General features: G+C 48.5%; 1 protein-coding gene across 2 annotated transcripts in view; it reads right to left on the reverse strand.

Moving 5' to 3' along the window:
* The window catches only part of RBL2 (RB transcriptional corepressor like 2), a 367,306-nt gene that overhangs the window by 303,012 nt on the left and 43,758 nt on the right, over window positions 1-20,536 (reverse strand). For both annotated transcript variants that reach the window (XM_063945306.1, XM_063945305.1), the window contains exon 3: window positions 9,801-10,001. In XM_063945306.1, coding sequence (XP_063801376.1) covers window positions 9,801-10,001 — 201 coding nt within the window. The remainder of the gene's footprint in view (window positions 1-9,800; window positions 10,002-20,536) is intronic.

A 20,536-nucleotide genomic window follows, 5' to 3' on the forward strand; every position in this document is an offset into this window, starting at 1 on the left:
ATTACTCATGACTGAAGCAATTTCTGAACTGCTTCTTGCAAAGCCCTGGCCTTCTCTACCCGAGACGGGCTGGTGCAGTAGAACCTTCGAGGAGGATGCTTCTTGAAGTGAAAAACATAAGATAAAGATACCGCTTCCTGCACCCAGGCATCTGTTGTAGATAGTCGCCAGATCTGTGCAAACTGAAGGAGTCGGCCCCCCACCCTGGGATCCCCCAGGTGGAGGCCCGCACCATCAGGCTGATGGCTTATCATCTGGTTTGGAAGCTGGCCCTCTGGTAGCCCATTGCTTTTTTGATTTCCCAAACTTATTGTATTAGGGCTGTTTGCGATCACTTTTTCCCTTTGGTTTTCCTTGTGACCGAAAGGACCGGAAACTCGGACCCCTAGGTCTGCGGTTATATGTGGAAGGAAACTTGACCTTCTTGGGAGTCTGCTTCTGACTCCGGAAATATCTGTCAATTCTTTACCAAACAGATTATTTTCCAAAAAAGGCAAAGATTCCAAAACTTTTTTGGATTCTGAATCAGCTTTCCAAGTACGTAACCAAACTGCTCTGCAAGCAGCTATCGTTGAGGCTGATGCCCTAGAAGCAATAGTACCCATATCTAGTGCAGCTTCTTCCAAGAATACTGCTGCTTGTTTAATATGGGCTATATAAGATTTTTGCTCTCTAGAAGCTGATGAAAAATTGCCTTCCAATGCCTCAGCCCAGGCAGCCACTGCCTTTGCTATCCAAGCAGAAGCCATTGCTGGCCTTATGACTGCTCCAGACAGGGAAAATATGGTTTTTAGAAAATCATCCACTCTCCTATCTGTGACATCATTTAAAGATGGCAAAGGCAATATAGATTTTCACACTAATCGAATCACGTGCGTATCTACCTATGGAGCTACCTCCCTTTTTAAACAGTCCCCGGCTGGAAAAGGATAATTAGAATCCCATTTTTTGTGAATTCTATATTTTTTGTTGAGTGTTGCCCAAGCCTCTTCCATAATTTCCGTCAGTTGGTCTTTCCCTGGAAACTCAGTCTTAACTGTCTTGGGACGTTTAAACACCGGTGCCTTGGTTTTTAACACAAGCTCTGCTGAATCTTCTAAGGACAGAATGACCTTCATTGCTCTAATTAATTCAGCTACATCCACTGTGCCGAGAGCTTCTTCCTCCTCTTCGTATACTGAAGTAGAGTAAATAGAGCTTTCATCATCCGATGAATCATCATGTGTAGCCTGTGAAGGTGAAGATTTACTTACCATCGGTTTATCAGCTTGTTTCATTTGAGAAGCTGCTGGGGGAAATGATATACAGTAGGTAGGGAGCTGCATGTATGGGTACCCTATACCTTGTACCGAAGCTGTAGGAATTATCCGTTCGGTTATATGCAAACATAGCCCAAGGTGGATCCATCTGTACCTGATGTTGTACAGGGATCTGCCTTGTGTTCTGCTGAAAAGCAAAACAATTTGCACATAAACCATCCTGAACCAGATCTTGAGAGGATAAATAAGATTTTAAACCTACCGGTAAATCTTTTTCTCCTAGTCCGTAGAGGATGCTGGGGACTCCGTAAGGACCATGGGGTATATACGGGCTCCGCAGGAGATAGGGCACCTAAAAAGAACTTTGACTATGGGTGTGCACTGGCTCCTCCCTCTATGCCCCTCCTCCAGACCTCAGTTAGAGAAACTGTGCCCAGAGGAGATGGACAATACGAGGAAAGGATTTTGTTAATCTAAGGGCAAGATTCATACCAGCCCACACCATCCACACCGTATAACCTGGAATATACGCAACCAGTTAACAGTATGAACAAAACAGTATCAGCTAAAGACTGATCTCAACTGTAACATAACCCTTATGTAAGCAACAACTATATACAAGCCTTGCAGAATTTGTCCGCACTGGGACGGGCGCTCAGCAGCCTCTACGGACTAAGAAAAAAAGATTTACCGGTAGGTTTAAAATCTTATTTTCTCTTACGTCCTAGAGGATGCTGGGGACTCCGTAAGGACCATGGGGTTTATACCAAAGCTCCAGACCGGGCGGGAGAGTGCGGACGACTCTGCAGCACCGACTGAGCAAACGCAAGGTCCTCATCAGCCAGGGTATCAAACTTATAGAACTTTGCAAAAGTGTTTGAATCCGACAGGCAGCTGCTCGGCAAAGCTGTAAAGCCGAGACGCCTCGGGCAGCCGCCCAAGAAGAGCCCACCTTCCTAGTGGAATGGGCTTTTACCGAATTTAGTAACGGCAATCCTGCCGTAGAATGAGCCTGCTGAATCGTGTTACAGATCCAGTGAGCAATAGTCTGCTTTGAAGCAGGAGCGCCAACTTTGTTGGCTGCATACAGGACAAACAGTGCTTCTGTTTTCCTAACCCGAGCCATCCTGGCTACATACATTTTTAAGGCCCTGACCACATCCAGGGACTTGGAATCCTCCAAGTCACCCATAGCCACCGGCACCACAATAGGTTGGTTCATATGAAATGAAGAAACCACCTTAGGCAAAAAATGAGGACGAGTCCTCAACTCTGCTCTATCCACATGGAAAATCAAATAGGGGCTCTTGTGAGACAAGGCCGCCAATTCGGACACCCGCCTTGCAGATACCAAGGCCAACAACATGACCACCTTCCAAGTGAGAAATTTTAATTCAACCGTTTGAAGAGGTTCAAACCAGTGAGACTTCAGGAACCGTAACACCACGTTAAGGTCCCAAGGTGCCACTGGGGGCACAAAAGGAGGCTGGATGTGCAGCACTCCCTTTACAAAAGTCTGGACTTCTGGGAGAGAAGCCAATTCCTTCTGAAAGAAAATAGATAGGGCTGAAATCTGTACCTTAATGGAGCCTAATTTTAGGCCCATATCCACTCCTGTCTGTAGAAAGTGGAGAAAACGGCCCAGATGGAAATCTTCCGTAGGAGCATTCATGGTTTCACAACAAGATACATACTTCCTCCAGATACGGTGATAATGTTTCGCCGTCACCTCCTTCCTAGCCTTTATCAGAGTAGGGATGACTTCCTCCGGAATACCTTTCCCAGCTACGATCCGGCGTTCAACCGCCATGCCGTCAAACGTTACCGCGGTAAGTCTTGGAACACGCAGGGCCCCTGTTGCAACAGGTCCTCCCTGAGAGGAAGAGGTGGCCAGTGAGCATCTCCTGAAGATCTGAATACCAGGCCCTTCGAGGCCAATCTGGAACAATGAGTACTGTTTTCACTCTTTTTTTGTCTTATGATTCTCAATATTTTTGAGATGAGAGGAAGAGGGGGGAATACACAGACCGAGTGAAACACCCATGGTGTCACCAGGGCATCCACAGCTACTGCCTGAGGGTCCCTTGACCTGGCACAATATCTCCGAAGCTTCTTGTTGAGGCGGGACGCCATCATGTCTATTTGAGGAAGTCCCCCAAAGACTTGTTATCTCTGTAAAAACTTCTTGATGAAGTCCCCACTCTCCTGGATGGAGATCGTGTCTGCTGAGGAAGTCTGCTTCCCAGTTGTCCACTCCCGGAATGAAGACCGCTGACAGAGCGTTTACGTGATTTTCCGCCCAGCGAAGAATCCTGGTGGCTTCCGCCATTGCCAGTCTGCTCCTTGTCCCGCCTTGGCGGTTTACATGAGCCACGGCTGTGACGTTGTCCGATTGAATCATAACCGGTAGGTCGCGAAGAAGAGTCTCCGCTTGTCGTAGGCCGTTGTATATGACCCTCAACTCCAGGACGTTGATGTGTAGACAAGCCTCCTGGCTTGACCATAGCCCCTGAAAATTTCTTCCTCATGTGACTGCTCCCCATCCTCGGAGGCTTGCGTCCGTGGTCACCAGAACCCAGTCTTGAATGCCGAACCTGCGACCCTCTAGAAGGTGAGCACTTTGCAGCCACCACAGGAGAGACACCCTGGCCCTGGGGGACAGGCTTATCTTCTGATGTAGTTGTAGATGGGACCCGGACCACTTGTCCAGGAGGTCCTACTGAAACGTCCTTGCATGAAACCTGCCAAAGGGGGTGGCCTCGTAGGCTGCCACCATTTTCCCCAGAACACGAGTGCATTGATGAACAAACACTCTTTTTGGTTTTAGCAGGTCTCTGTCCATGGCCCTCATTCCGAGTCGTTCGCTCGGTATTTTTCTTCGCATCGCAGCGTTTTTCTGCTTAGTACGCATGCGCAATGTTCGCACTGCGACTGCGCCAAGTAATTTTGCTATGAAGATAGTATTTTTACTCACGGCTTTTTCTTCGCTCCGGCGATCGTAGTGTGATTGACAGGAAATGGGTGTTACTGGGCGGAAACACGGCGTTTTATGGGCGTGTGGATAAAAACGCTACCGTTTCCGGAAAAAACGCGGGAGTGGCTGGAGAAACGGAGGAGTGTCTGGCCGAACGCTGGGTGTGTTTGTGACGTCAAACCAGGAACGACAAGCACTGCCGAGTAAGGTTGAAGCTACTCAGAAACTGCTAAGTAGTTTGTAATCGCAATATTGCGAATACATCGTTCGCAATTTTAAGAAGCTAAGATTCACTCCCAGTAGGCGGCGGCTTAGCGTGTGTAACTCTGCTAAAATCGCCTTGCGAGTGAACAACTCGGAATGAGGGCCCATGTTCTGGAGGTCCCGGGCTTTTTCCATCGGGAGAAAAACCCTCTTCTGATCCGTGTCCAGAATCATGCCTAGGAATGAAAGTCGAGTCGCTGGAATCAATTGTGACTTTGGCAGATTGAGAATCCAACCGTGGTGTTGTAGCACTCTCAGGAAGAGCGACACGCTCCTCTGCAATTGATCTCTCGATCTCGCTTTTATCAGGAGATCGTCCAAGTATGGGATAATTGTGACTCCCTGCACCATCATCTCCGCCATCACTTTGGTGAAAATCCTCAGGGCCGTTTAAAGCCCAAACGGCAACGTCTGAAACTGGTAATGACAGTCCTGTACAGCGAATCTCAGGTACGCCTGATGAGGAGGATATATGGGGACATGAAGGTATGCATCCTTTATGTCGAGTGACACCATAAAATCCCCCCCTTCCAGACTGGAGATCACCGCCCGGAGCGATTCCATCTTGAATTTGAACTTTTTCAAGTACAGGTTTAGGGATTTTAGATTTAAAATAGGCCTGACCGAACCATCCGGCTTCGGGACCACGAACAGGGTTGAATAGTACCCTTTCCCCTGTTGGACTAGGGGAACCCTGACAACTACTTGCTGTTGACACAGCTTTTGAATTGCAGCTACCACTACTTCCCTCTCTGGGGGAGAAGCTGGCAAGGCAGACTTGAAAAATCGGCGAGGGGGCACCTCTTCGAATTCCAGTTTGTAGCCTTGGGATACAATATCCATCGCCCAAGGATCCACGTCTGACAGAACCCAGACCTGGCTGAAGAGTCGAAGACGTGCCCCCACCGGTGCGGACTCCCTCAGTGGAGCCCTAGCGTCATGCGGTGGATTTAGTAGAAGCCGGGGAAAACTTCTGCTCCTGGGAACTAGCCGGAGCAGGTGTTCTCTTCCCTCTACCCTTACCTCTGGCAAGGAAAGATGAGCCCCGACCTCTTCTGGATTTATACGACCGAAAGGACTGCATCTGATATTGTGGAGTTTTCTTTTGCTGTGGGGGAACAAAAGGCAAAAAGGTAGATTTACCCGCGATAGCTGTGGCAACCAGGTCCGCGAGACCTTCCCCAAATAAAACTTCACCTTTGTATTGTAAAATCTCCATATGTTTCTTTGAGTCGGCATCACCCGTCCATTGGCGGGTCCACAGGGTTCGCCTAGCAGAAATCGCCATGGCGTTGGCTCTCGAATCTAGCAGCCCAACGTCTCTTTGAGCGTCCCTCATATATAAGACCGCGTCTTTAATGTGACCTAAGGTCAATAAAATGGTATCAAGGTCAGCTGACAAGGTATCTGTCCAAGCTGCAACTGCGCTACATACCCATGTCGATGCTATTGCCGGTCTGAGTAAAGCACCCGTATGCGTATAAATAGATTTTAAAGTAGTTTCCTGTCTGCGATCAGCAGGATCCTTGAGGGCTGCTGTGTCTGGAGACGGTAGCGCCACCTTCTTGGACAGGCGCGTTAAAGCCTTGTCCACCCTGGGTGAGGACTCCCAAGGTACCCTGTCCTGTGCAGGGAAAGGATACGCCATAAGAATCCTCTTGGGAATCTGCAGCTTTTTGTCTGGAGTTTCCCAAGCTTTTTAAAAAAACTCGTTCAGCTCATGAGATGGGGGAAAGGTTACCTCAGGTTTCTTTTCCTTATACATGTGTGCCCTCGTGTCAGGGACAGAGGGGTCATCTGTGATATGCAAAACATCTGTTATTGCAATAATCATATAATGAATACTTTTGGCCACCCTTGGGTGCAACCTCGCATCATCGTAGTCGACACTGGAGTCAGAATCCGTGTCGGTATCAGTGTCTGCTATCTGGGATAGGGGACGTTTTTGAGACCCAGAAGGGCCCTGTGACCCAGTCGAAGCCGTGGATTGACTCCCTGCTTTTTCCCTGGACTCTGCTTTGTCCATTCTCTTATGTAATAAGGTCACATTTGCATTTAAAATATTCCACATGTCCAACCAATCATGAGTCGGCGTTGCCGACGGAGACACCACAATCATCTGCTCCAACTCCTCCTTAGATGAGCCTTCCGCATCAGACATGCCGACACCCCCACACACACAGGGATATAGTTATAAGGAGACAGTTCCCCAATAAGGCCCTTTGGAGAGACAGAGAGAGTATGCCAGCACACACCCAGCGCCAACTGACACTGGAAACAATTTCCCAGATAATATAGCGCATATATATATATATATATATATATATATATATATATATATATATAATTAACTGTGTAATACACTCACTGCGCCTTACAAGTGCCCCCCCCCCCCCTCTTTTCAGCCCTGTGTCACCGTGTTCAGCAGGGGAGAGACCGGGGAGCCAGCTTCTCTGCAGTTCTCTGTGGAGAAAATGGCGCTGGTTAGTGCTGAGGGACCAAGCTCCACCCCCTCCAGCGGCAGGCTTCGGTCCCGCTCAAATGTATAAAACTGGCGGGGGATTTTTATAATCACTGCCTCCGCAGCCCATATACATATAAATGCCAGACTTAGAGGTCTTTATTGCTGCCCAGGGCGCCCCCCCCTGCGCCCTGCACCCATCAGTGCCTGCTAGTGTGTGTTGTGTGTGGGAGCAATGGCGCGCAGCGTTACCGCTGCGTGCTTACCTCAGGGAAGATCTGAAGTCCTCTGCCACCTAAGAAGTGTTCTTTTCTTCTTATACTCACCCGGCTTCTATCTTCCGGCTCTATGAGGAGGGCGGCGGCGCGGCTCTGGGACGAACGGCAAGGGGAGACCTGCGTTCCGACTCCCTCTGGAGCTAATGGTGTCCAGTAGCCTAAGAAGCAGAGCCTATCACTTAAGTAGGTCTGCTTCTCTCTCCTCAGTCCCACGATGCAGGGAGCCTGTTACCAGCAGTGCTCCCTGAAAATAAAAAACCTAACAAAATTCTTTATCAGAGAAACTCAGGAGAGCTCCCCTGTAATGCACTCAATCTCCTCTGGGCACAGGATCCAACTAAGGTCTGGAGGAGGGGAATAGAGGGAGGAGCCAGTGCACACCCATTCTAAAGTTCTTTATAGTGCCCATGTCTCCTGCGGAGCCCATCTATACCCCATGGTCCTTACGGAGTCCCCAGCTTCCTGTAGGACGTAAGAGAAATACAGTTTTGCAAGACAAACATGATATGAATGTTGCTGTGAGTGTACCTTCGTTACCTTTGCCGCTCTTAGACATAATAAAAAATCATCACTTTCACAGTGTACCACACAATTTGTGACTGTAATCACTTTAACCTTTTAAAGTGATATCAATCTGACCCTACCCATGTACCAGCATTGAGGATCACAAGAAATCAACTGACAAACATATATTAAAGTCAGCAATCACACTAGCAGTCAGTCACATGTTATATATTAGTCATATGAGCATATCATCAACTACAAACACTTTTTAAAGTATGTAGGCGAACATTTACTGAATCCTGTATAAACAGATCTAACATATTCAGACCCAATGCGAAGAAAACACAGTAAATGTACACAGACTCATATGCAATAGGCACTTGGTATGGTGGCTGTACTTTAAAAGATCGGTGTGCACTAGAGAGAATTAGGAAAACTGCTAGTAAAATCTTTGGCATGCCACTACCCAGCTTTGATGAGTTGTATAGGCGTAGGGTTTTAAGCAAAGCTAGGAGTATTTTTTTGGAAAGCAAGCATCCCTTCAGTGAGTTCTTTGTCAAACTTCCATCCCGAAAGAGGTTTCGTGCTTTGTTAACTCGAACCAGTCGTTTTAGGATCGGTTTTATTCCATCTGCAGTACGGATGCTAAATGTATGATCGTATTATTTTTATATTTTGTATGTTATGACTGTGTCGCCTGCTACTTGATGCTATGTACTATTGTAATTTCGTCTGCCAATTTGTTTTGGCTGATGACAATAAACTGAACTTGAACTTAACTATTCGTACTTGACAAAGTACATAGAAATGTAGTGCTGTATAGCCCGTACTTACTAGAGTGGGATACAGGGAGACTCACCTCGCTTCCAGTGATCGATCAATACGTTAGCGAACACGGAGTGAATCCAGATGCTACTAGTGTACACTGCCGCTCCAGGATCCTATAGTGGACACAGACGCACAGTGAACACAGACGCACCGGTCTTATGGTAACGTTCAGTGAACACAGACGCAGTGGTCACACAGCCGCCTATGATACGACCGGATCTCCCGTGGAAGTGCTTAGTGAACACTGACGCAGCGGCCTATGCTGCGACCGAGTCCCCTCTGGTAGCGTCTGAGACGGAAGCGAGGAATCAGTTTGGTAGTCTCCTGCCAAAACAGTGCGGCTGTGTACGTATTCCATCTACTAAGCGGAATCGATGCCTTACCTTCCCTCCGTGCTCCGGCCACAGCCTGGTAACGTCTGATGGAGCTGCTAGTATATCTGACACAGACGCCCGCCGAAACAGCACTGTACTCGTGGGTAAGCGTTGTCGCAACCCGGCAGAGAGTTGTTGGAGTGACTCTTTCCAATATGCGTATAAGACACTGTTTGGAAAGATCACTCCAAAAAACCGTAAGACTATAAAAATAAAATAAGAAAGCTTGGGCTGCTCGTGAAACAGCAGCCCTCTAACCATGGTCCGGCTCCTGCTGCACCAAACAAAAAACTGATTTGGCTGAGCCAGGGGGCGGGATATATGGACGGGCCCGTTGCATCCTGGGAGGCCGGAAAGCTTTGATCGTTTGGTGCCAATCCGCTGTTGCTCCATCATATCCCATTGTTATCCTGTGGATAACCTGTGGACCCTACCAGAGAAAAACAGACTCCCAACTGACTTTTCAAACAATTGAATACCCCCCAAAGTGTCTGTTAACCAAATAATGCCGCTTCTATGAGCGGGAAGAACGGGGGAAGGAATGAATTGAATGCCCCTTGAACATGTGTACAGTAGAACTTGGCATCCTTTTGGACAAGAACATTGCATGACCATTTAACATTCATCATTTACAGCAGTAATGACAAGAGTTTAAGGCTGGAAAGGTCTGAAAGCATTCCTAACAACTGTGTGTACACACAAAAACTCTCCCTACCCCAAAACACAGTTTTTCACCAGCGCAGGGGAAAAAAAAAAATAAAAAAAAAATGTTTTATTAACTTTATCTTCCTAGGTGAAAAAAAAAAAAAGCTAAACAATTCCGTAAAAGTTCTGCTCACATTCCTAATTAAAGCTTACCTTTGTTTCCGGCCTCTGTGCTGCCGTGGCTGTTCTTCCTGTGGGCTTTTGAAGATCATTTGGAAGATGGGATCATACTTTTTGAAGAGTACAGCAGTGACTGTGAAATTCCGCTCAAGCTTCTTTGTCCTCTCACGGAACTCTGCAGTCAGATTGGCCATGTCCTCCCACTTCTTCATTTTATTAAAAAACTCAAGCAAGCTTTTTAAAGAAAAAAAGAAATAAAAGAAATAATAAGATTTTACTTACCGATAAATCTATTTCTCGTAGTCCGTAGTGGATGCTGGGGACTCCGTCAGGACCATGGGGATTAGCGGCTCCGCAGGAGACAGGGCACAAAAATAAAGCTTTAGGATCAGGTGGTGTGCACTGGCTCCTCCCCCTATGACCCTCCTCCAAGCCTCAGTTAGGATACTGTGCCCGGACGAGCGTACACAATAAGGAAGGATTTTGAATCCCGGGTAAGACTCATACCAGCCACACCAATCACACCGTACAACTTGTGATCTGAACCCAGTTAACAGTATGACAAACGTAGGAGCCTCTGAACAGACGGCTCACAACAATAACAACCCGATTTTTTTGTAACAATAACTATGTACAAGTATTGCAGACAATCCGCACTTGGGATGGGCGCCCAGCATCCACTACGGACTACGGGAAATAGATTTATCGGTAAGTAAAATCTTATTTTCTCTGACGTCCTAGTGGATGCTGGGGACTCCGTCAGGACCATGGGGATTATACCAAAGCTCCCAAACGGGCGGGAGAGTGCGGATGACTCTGCAGCACCGAATGAGAGAACTCCAGGTCCTCTTTAGCCAGGGTATCAAATTTGTAGAATTTTACAAACGTGTTCTCCCCCGACCACGTAGCTGCTCGGCAGAGTTGTAATGCCGAGACCCCTCGGGCAGCCGCCCAGGATGAGCCCACCTTCCTTGTGGAATGGGCCTTGACAGATTTAGGCTGTGGCAGGCCTGCCACAGAATGTGCAAGTTGAATTGTGCTACAAATCCAACGAGCAATCGTCTGCTTAGAAGCAGGAGCACCCAGCTTGTTGGGTGCATACAGTATAAACAGCGAGTCAGATTTTCTGACTCCAGCCGTCCTTGAAATATATATTTTCAATGCCCTGACAACGTCCAGCAACTTGGAATCCTCCAAATCGCTAGTAGCCGCAGGCACCACAATAGGCTGGTTCAGGTGAAACGCTGACACCACCTTAGGCAGAAACTGAGGACGCGTCCGCAGTTCTGCCCTGTCCGAATGGAAAATCAGATATGGGCTTTTATACGATAAAGCCGCCAATTCTGACACTCTCCTGGCTGAAGCCAGGGCCAGTAGCATGGTTACTTTCCATGTAAGATATTTCAAATCCACCGATTTGAGTGGCTCAAACCAATGGGATTTGAGAAAATCCAAAACTACATTAAGGTCCCACGGAGCCACTGGGGGCACAACCGGGGGCTGTATATGTAGTACTCCTTTTACAAAAGTCTGGACTTCAGGAACTGAAGCCAATTCTTTCTGGAAGAAAATCGACAGGGCCGAAATTTGAACCTTAATGGACCCCAATTTGAGGCCCATAGACAATCCTGTTTGCAGGAAATGTAGGAATCGACCCAATTGAAATTCCTCCGTGGGGGCCTTCCTGGCCTCACACCACGCAACATATTTTCTCCAAATGCGGTGATAATGTTGTGCAGTCACCTCCTTCCTGGCTTTTACCAGTGTAGGAATGACCTCTTCCGGAATGCCTTTTTCCCTTAGAATTCGGCGTTCAACCGCCATGCCGTCAAACGCAGCCGCGGTAAGTCTTGGAATAGACACGGTCCCTGCTGAAGCAGGTCCCGTCTTAGAGGTAGAGGCCACGGATCTTCCGTGAGCATCTCCTGAAGTTCCGGGTACCAAGTTCTTCTTGGCCAATCCGGAGCCACGAGTATCGTTCTTACTCCCCTTTGCCGTATAATTCTCAGTACTTTTGGTATGAGAGGCAGAGGAGGAAACACATACACTGACTGGAACACCCACGGTGTTACCAGAGCGTCCACAGCTATTGCCTGAGGGTCTCTTGACCTGGCGCAATACCTGTCCAGTTTTTTGTTGAGGCGAGACGCCATCATATCCACCTTTTGGTTTTTCCCAACGGTTCACAATCATGTGGAAGACTTCTGGATGAAGTCCCCACTCTCCCGGGTGTAGATCGTGTCTGCTGAGGAAGTCTGCTTCCCAGTTGTCCACTCCCGGAATGAACACTGCTGACAGTGCTATCACATGATCTTCCGCCCAGCGAAGAATCCTTGCAGCTTCTGCCATTGCTCTCCTGCTTCTTGTGCCGCCCTGTCTGTTTACGTGGGCGACTGCCGTGATGTTGTCCGACTGGATCAACACCGGCTGACCCTGAAGCAGGGGTTTTGCCAGGCTTAGAGCATTGTAAATCGCTCTTAGCTCCAGTATATTTATGTGAAGAGACATCTCCAGGCTTGACCATACTCCCTGGAAGTTTCTTCCCTGTGTGACCGCTCCCCAGCCTCTCAGACTGGCATCCGTGGTCACCAGGACCCAGTCCTGTATGCCGAATCTGCGGCCCTCTAACAGATGAGCACTCTGCAACCACCACAGAAGAGACACCCTTGTCCGTGGCGATAAGGTTATCCGCTGATGCATCTGCAGATGCGATCCGGACCATTTGTCCAGCAGATCCCACTGAAAAGTTCTTGCGTGAAATCTGCCGAATGGAATTGCTTCGTAAGAAGCCACCATTTTTCCCAGGACCCTTGTGCAATGATGCACTGACACTTTTCCTGGTTTTAGGAGGTTCCTGACTAGCTCGGATAACTCCCTGGCTTTCTTCTCCGGGAGAAACACCTTTTTCTGGACTGTGTCCAGAATCATCCCTAGGAACAGCAGACGTGTCGTCGGAAACAGCTGCAGTTTTGGAATATTTAGAATCCACCCGTGCTGTCGTAGAACTACTTGAGATAGTGCTACTCCGACCTCCAACTGTTCTCTGGACCTTGCCCTTATCAGGAGATCGTCCATTTTCTTTGAAGAAGAATCATCATTTCGGCCATTACCTTGGTAAGGACCCGGGGTGCCGTGGATAATCCAACCGGCAGCGTCTGAAACTGATAGTGACAGTTCTGTACCACGAACCTGAGGTACCCTTGGTGAGAAGGGCAAATTGGGACATGGAAGTAAGCATCTGTCCCGGGACACCATATAGTCCCCTTTTTCCTGGTTCGCTATCACTGCTCTGAGTGACTCCATCTTGATTTGAACCTTTTTATGTAAGTGTTCAAATATTTCAGATTTAGAATAGGTCTCACCGAGCCGTCTGGCTTCAGTACCACAATATAGTGTGGAATAATACCCCTTTCCTTGTTGTAGGAGGGGTACTTTGATTATCACCAGCTGGGAATACAGCTTGTGAATTGTTTCCACTACTGCCTCCCTGTCGGAGGGAGACGTTGGTAAAGCAGACTTCAGGAACCTGCGAGGGGGAGACGTCTCGAACTTCCAATCTGTACCCCTGGGATACTACTTGTAGGATCCAGGGGTCCACTTGCGAGCGAGCCCACTGCGTGCTGAAACTCTTGAGACGACCCCCCACCGCACCTGAGTCCGCTTGTACGGCCCCAGCGTCATGCTGAGGACTTGGCAGAAGCGGTGGAGGGCTTCAGTTCCTGGGAATGGGCTGCCTGCTGCAGTCTTCTTCCCTTTCCTCTATCCCATGGCAGATATGACTGGCCTTTTGACCGCTTGCCCTTATGGGGACGAAAGGACTGAGGCTGAAAAGACGTTGTCTTTTTCTCCTTTATACGGCAATACTTCCATGTGCCGTTTGGAATCTGCATCACCTGACCACTGTCGTGTCCATAAAAAACTTCTGGCAGATATGGACATCGCACTTACTCTTGATGCCAGAGTGCAAATATCCCTCTGTGCATCTCGCATATATAGAAATGCATCCTTTAAATGCTCTATAGTCAGTAAAATACTGTCCCTGTCAAGGGTATCAATATTTTCAGTCAGGGAATCCGACCAAGCCACCCCAGCGCTGCACATCCAGGCTGAGGCGATCGCTGGTCGCAGTATAACACCAGTATGTGTGTATATACTTTTTAGGATATTTTCCAGCCTCCTATCAGCTGGCTCCTTGAGGGCGGCCCTATCTGGAGACGGTACCGCCACTTGTTTTGATAAGCGTGTGAGCGCCTTATCCACCCTAAGGGGTGTTTCCCAACGCGCCCAAACTTCTGGCGGGAAAGGGTATACCGCCAATAATTTTCTATCGGGGGAAACCCACGCATCATCACACACTTCATTTAATTTATCTGATTCAGGAAAAACTACGGGTAGTTTTTTCACACTCCACAAAATACCCTTTTTTGTGGTACTTGTAGTATCAGAAATATGTAACACCTCCTTCATTGCCCTTAACAAGTAACGTGTGGCCCTAAAAGAAAAATACGTTTGTTTCTTCACCGTCGACACTGGAGTCAGTGTCCGTGTCTGTGTCGACCGACTGAGGTAAAAAGACGTTTTAACGCCCCTGACGGTGTTTGAGACGCCTGGACAGGTACTAATTGGTTTGCCGGCCGTCTCACGTCGTCAACCGACCTTGCAGCGTGTTGACATTATCACGTAATTCCTTAAATAAGCCATCCATTCCGGTGTCGACTCCCTAGAGAGTGACATCACCATTACAGGCAATTGCTCCGCCTCCTCACCAACATCGTCCTCATACATGTCGACACACACGTACCGACACACAGCACACACACAGGGAATGCTCTGATAGAGGACAGGACCCCACTAGCCCTTTGGGGAGACAGAGGGAGAGTTTGCCAGCACACACCAAAACGCTATAATTATACAGGGACAACCTTTATATAAGTGTTTTTCCCTTATAGCATCTTAATATATATAATCATATCGCCAAATAAGTGCCCCCCCTCTCTGTTTTAACCCTGTTTCTGTAGTGCAGTGCAGGGGAGAGCCTGGGAGCCTTCCCACCAGCATTTCTGTGAGGGAAAATGGCGCTGTGTGCTGAGGAGAATAGGCCCCGCCCCCTTTTCGGCGGGCTTCTTCTCCCGTTTTTCTGAGACCTGGCAGGGGTTAAATACATCCATATAGCCCCAGGGGCTATATGTGATGTATCTTTTAGCCAGTATAGGTATTTCATTGCTGCCCAGGGCGCCCCCCACAGCGCCCTGCACCCTCAGTGACCGCTGGTGTGAAGTGTGTGACAACAATGGCGCACAGCTGCAGTGCTGTGCGCTACCTCATGAAGACTGAAAAGTCTTCTGCCGCCGGTTTCTGGACCTCTTCACTTTTCGGCATCTGCAAGGGGGTCGGCGGCGCGGCTCCGGGACCGGACTCCATGGCTGGGCCTGTGTTCGATCCCTCTGGAGCTAATGGTGTCCAGTAGCCTAAGAAGCCAATCCATCCTGCACGCAGGTGAGTTCACTTCTTCTCCCCTAAGTCCCTCGTTGCAGTGAGCCTGTTGCCAGCAGGACTCACTGTAAAATAAAAAACCTAAAAACTTTTTCTAAGCAGCTCTTTAGGAGAGCCACCTAGATTGCACCCTGCTCGGACGGGCACAAAAACCTAACTGAGGCTTGGAGGAGGGTCATAGGGGGAGGAGCCAGTGCACACCACCTGATCCTAAAGCTTTATTTTTGTGCCCTGTCTCCTGCGGAGCCGCTAATCCCCATGGTCCTGACGGAGTCCCCAGCATCCACTAGGACGTCAGAGAAATTATATGTAGTTAACCCATAATGCTCTGGACCAGTACAGTATTACTCAGTTGCTGTGACGGCATTTTATTGATCCATTTCTCTTAGAGTGCAGATAACATCAAACCCAGTCATTGTATCAGACGGTTGCATTACTGGACCATACACTATACCACAGTTACTGTAATCAACTACAGTATATCAGTCCAGCTGTTGCTAGGAGATTGGAATACACCCTACTAGAGCTTGTCACCCTATGGGAGCGTGGCTACATCTGTAATTCCAGCATCTATCACCCATAGGTATTGTTTTATGGCTGACCACTATAGACAGGTCTCTCACTGAATACTGGCAGACATCCGGCTTTATCACTCCAGCCAATGTAGTGTTTCTCTATATGCTCTGCCGAGAGGTAATGTTATCCGAAATGATCAGCGTGCAGGGACTAATGGTATTTCTGTCAACATGTCTGTATGCATCCTACGCATACATGAGCAGTGAGACCTACTACCCACTGAGGCTTTTCCTAGCCGAAAGCTTGAAGGAAGCCGTTTGGAGCTGTTGCCTCACTGTTATCAACCTAATGAGCGCAAAGATGTTCTGCATCCATGCTGACCCCCAGTATTTCACCCAGGTCTTTGAGAATCTTAAAGCTGAGGGAGGACAGCAGGACATAAAATCTGCTTAGAATAGTATTGGACAGGCCCAGTTACATGACCTGGCGGGGCGGTCTCAAAAGTGGATCAGTGGAAAAGCCTCCCATCCGTTGTGGTAGAGGCTAACACAGTAACCAGCAACTGTGGTGAGCATTGATGAAAATGTTTTTGTTGCCATAAATTAAAGCAACAGAGCGGCTTGGGACCAGGTAAGAAACCCAAATGCATGCTTGGGATCCTTTGGCAAAGAAACCTTATTTCAGGCTTGGGAACCTGAGGCAAAGAGACTCACCACCCGTGGCTGTTATTGCACGGCTATCGGGCGTGGCCCATTGGTGCAGGGGTTACCAGTTCTTTAAGAATTTGTAGTGGCACCGAGACCATGCACCAATGCAATAATAAGATTTTAAACCTACCGGTAAATCTTTTTTTCCTAGTCCGTAGAGGATGCTGGGGACTCCATAAGGACCATGGGGTATAGACGGGCTCCGCAGGAGACATGGGCACTCTAAAGACTTTAGAATGGGTGTGCACTGGCTCCTCCCTCTATGCCCCTCCTCCAGACCTCAGTTAGAGAAACTGTGCCCAGAGGAGACGGACAGTACGAGGAAAGGATTTTTGTTAATCTAAGGGCAAGATTCATACCAGCCCACACCATCCACACCGTATAACCTGGAATATACGAACCAGTTAACAGTATGAACAAAACAGCATCAGCCAAAGACTGATCTTAACTGTAACATAACCCTTATGTAAGCAACAACTATATAACAAGCCTTGCAGAAATATGTCCGCACTGAGACGGGCGCCCAGCATCCTCTACGGACTAGGAGAAAAAGATTTACCGGTAGGTTTAAAATCTTATTTTCTCTTACGTCCTAGAGGATGCTGGGGACTCCGTAAGGACCATGGGGATTATACCAAAGCTCCAAACCGGGCGGGAGAGTGCGGATGACTCTGCCGCACCGATTGAGCAAACATGAGGTCCTCATCAGCCAGGGTATCAAACTTGTAGAATTTTGCAAAGGTGTTTGAACCCGACCAAGTAGCTGCTCGGCAAAGCTGTAACGCCGAGACGCCTCGGGCAGCCACCCAAGAGGAGCCCACCTTCCTAATGGAATGGGCTTTTAACGAATTTGGTAACGGCAATCCAGCGGTAGAATGAGCCTGCTGGATCGTGTTACAGATCCAGCGAGCAATAGTCTGCTTAGAAGCAGGAGCGCCAACCTTGTTGGCCGCATACAGGACAAACAGTGCCTCTGTTTTCCTAATCCGGGCCGTCCTGGCTACGTACATTTTTAAGGCCCTGACAACATCCAGGGACTTGGAATCCTCCAAGTCCCCTGTAGCCACTGGCACCACAATAGGTTGGTTCATATGAAACGATGAAACCACCTCAGGCAAAAATTGAGGACGCGTCCTCAACTCTGCTCTATCCACATGGAAAATCAGATAGGGGCTTTTGTGAGACAAAGCCGCCAATTCGGACACCCGCCTTGCAGATACCAAGGCCAACAACATGACCACCTTCCAAGTGAGAAATTTTAATTCAACTGTTTGAAGAGGTTCAAACCAGTGTGATTTTAGGAACTGTAACACCACGTTAAGGTCCCAGAGTGCCACTGGGGGCACAAAAGGAGGCTGGATGTGCAGCACTCCCTTTACAAAAGTCTGGACTTCTGGGAGAGAAGCCAATTCCTTCTGAAAGAATATAGATAGGGACGAAATCTGTACCTTAATGGAGCCTAACTTCAGGCCCATATCCACTCCTGTCTGTAGAAAGTGGAGAAAACGGCCCAAGTGGAAATCTTCCGTAGGAGAATTCTTGGCTTCACACCAAGATACATACTTCCTCCGGATACGGCGATAATGTTTCGCCGTCACCTCCTTCCTAGCCTTTATCAGAGTAGGGATGACTTCCTCCGGAATACCCTTCCCAGCTAGGATTCGGTGTTCAACCGCCATGCCGTCAAACGTAACCGCGGTAAGTCTTGGAACACGCAGGGCCCCTGCTGCAACAGGTCCTCCCTGAGAGGAAGCAGCCATGGATCTTCTGTGAGCATCTCCTGAAGATCTGAATACCAGGCCCTTCGAGGCCAATCTGGAACAATGAGTATTGTCCGAACTCTTTTCCGTCTTATGATTCTCAATATTTTTGAGATGAAAGGAAGAGGAGGGAACACATAGACCGACTGAAACACCCACGGTGTCACCAGGACGTCTACCGCTACTGCCTGAGGGTCCCTTGACCTGGCACAATATCTCTGAAGCTTCTTGTTGAGGCGTGACGCCATCATGTCTATTTGAGGAAGTCCCCAACGACTTCTTGATGAAGTCCCCACTCTCCTGGATGGAGATTGTGTCTGCTGAGGAAGTCTGCTTCCCAGTTGTCCACTCCCGGAATGAAGACTGCTGACAGAGCGCTTACGTGATTTTCCACTCAGCGAAGAATCCTGGTGGCTTCCGCCATTGCCACTCTGCTCCTTGTTCCGCCCTGGCGGTTTACATGAGCCACGGCTGTGACATTGTCTGATTGAATCAGAACCGGTAGGTCGCGAAGAAGAGTCTCCGCTTGTCGTAGGCCATTGTATATGGCCCTTAATTCTAGAATGTTGATGTGTAGACAAGCCTCCTGGCTTGACCATAGTCCCTGAAAATGTCTTCCTTGTGTGACTGCTCCCCATCATCGGAGGCTCGTGTCCGTGGTCACCAGAACCCAGTCCTGAATGCTGAACCTGCAACCCTCTAGAAGGTGAGCACTCTGCAGCCACCAAAGGAGAGACACCCTGGCCCTGGGGAACAGGCTTATCTTCTGATGAATTTGAAGATGGGACCCGGACCACTTGTCCAGAAGGTCCCATTGAAACGTCCTCGCATGAAACCTGCCGAAGTGGATCGCCTCGTAAGTCGCCACCATTTTTCCCAGTACTCGAGTGCATTGATGAACTGACACTCTGTTTGGTTTTAACAGGTCTCTGACCATGTTCTGGAGTTCCTGGGCTTTTTTCATCAGGAGAAAAACCCTCTTTTGTTCTGTGTCCAGAATCATGCCTAAGAACGATAGCCGAGTCGTTGGAACCAACTGTGACTTTGGTAGATTTAGAATCCAGCCATGCTGCTGGAGCACTCTCAGGGAGAGCGCCACGCTTTTCAGCAGCTGTTCTCTCGATCTCGATTTTATCAGGAGATCGTCCAAGTATGGGATAACTGTGACACCCTGCCTGCGCAGGATCACCATCATTTCCGCCATTACCTTGGTGAAAATCCTCGGGGCCGTTGAAAGCCCAAACGGCAACGTCTAAAACTGGTAATGACAGCCCTGTACAGCGAATCTCAGGTACGCCTGATGAGGGTGATATATGGGGACATGAAGGTATGCATCCTTTATGTCCAGTGACACCATAAAATCCCCCCCTTCCAGGCTGGAGATAACTGCCCGTAGCGATTCCATCTTGAATTTTAACTTTTGCAAGTACAGGTTTAGGGATTTTAGATTTAGAATGGGTCTGACCGAGCCATCGGTTTCGGAACCACAAACAGGGTTGAATAGTACCCCTTCCCCTGTTGAACTAGGGGAACCTTGACAATCACTTGCTGTTGACACAGCTTTTGAATTGCAGCTAAAACAATCTCCCTTTCTGGGGGAGAAGCTGGTAAAGCCGATTTGAAAAGCGTCATGAAGTGGATTTAGTAGAAGCCGGGGAGGACTTCTGCTCCTGGGAACTAGCCGTTGCAGGCATTCTTTTCCCTTTACCCTTACCTCTGGCGAGGAAGGAAGAGCCCCGACCTCTTCTGGATTTATGCGACTGAAAGGACTGCATCTGATATTGTGGTGTTTTCTTTTGCTGTGGGGGAACATAAGGCAAAAAAGTAGATTTACCCGCGGTAGCTGTGGAAACCAGGTCCGCGAGACCTTCCCCAAATAACACCTCACCCTTGTAAGGCAAACTTCCATATGCCTCTTTGAGTCGGCATCACCCGTCCATTGGTGGGTCCACAGGGCTCGCCTAGCAGAAATCGCCATGGTGTTGGCTCTAGAACCTAGTAGCCCAACGTCTCTCTGAGCGTCTCTCATATAGAAGACTGTGTTTTTAATGTGACCTAAGGTCAATAAAATGGTATCCCTATCTAGGGTATCAATGTCAGCTGACAAGGTATCTGTCCAAGCTGCTACCGCACTACAAACCCAAGCCGATGCTATTGCTGGTCTGAGCAAAGCACCCGTATGTGAATAAATCGATTTTAAGGTAGTTTCCTGTCTGCGATCAGCAGGATCCTTGAGGGCCGCCGTGTCTGGAAACGGTAGCGCCACCTTCTTGGACAAGCGCGTTAAAGCCTT

This window comes from Pseudophryne corroboree, chromosome 11, assembly GCF_028390025.1.
Source record: "Pseudophryne corroboree isolate aPseCor3 chromosome 11, aPseCor3.hap2, whole genome shotgun sequence".
Lineage (NCBI taxonomy): Eukaryota > Metazoa > Chordata > Amphibia > Anura > Myobatrachidae > Pseudophryne > Pseudophryne corroboree.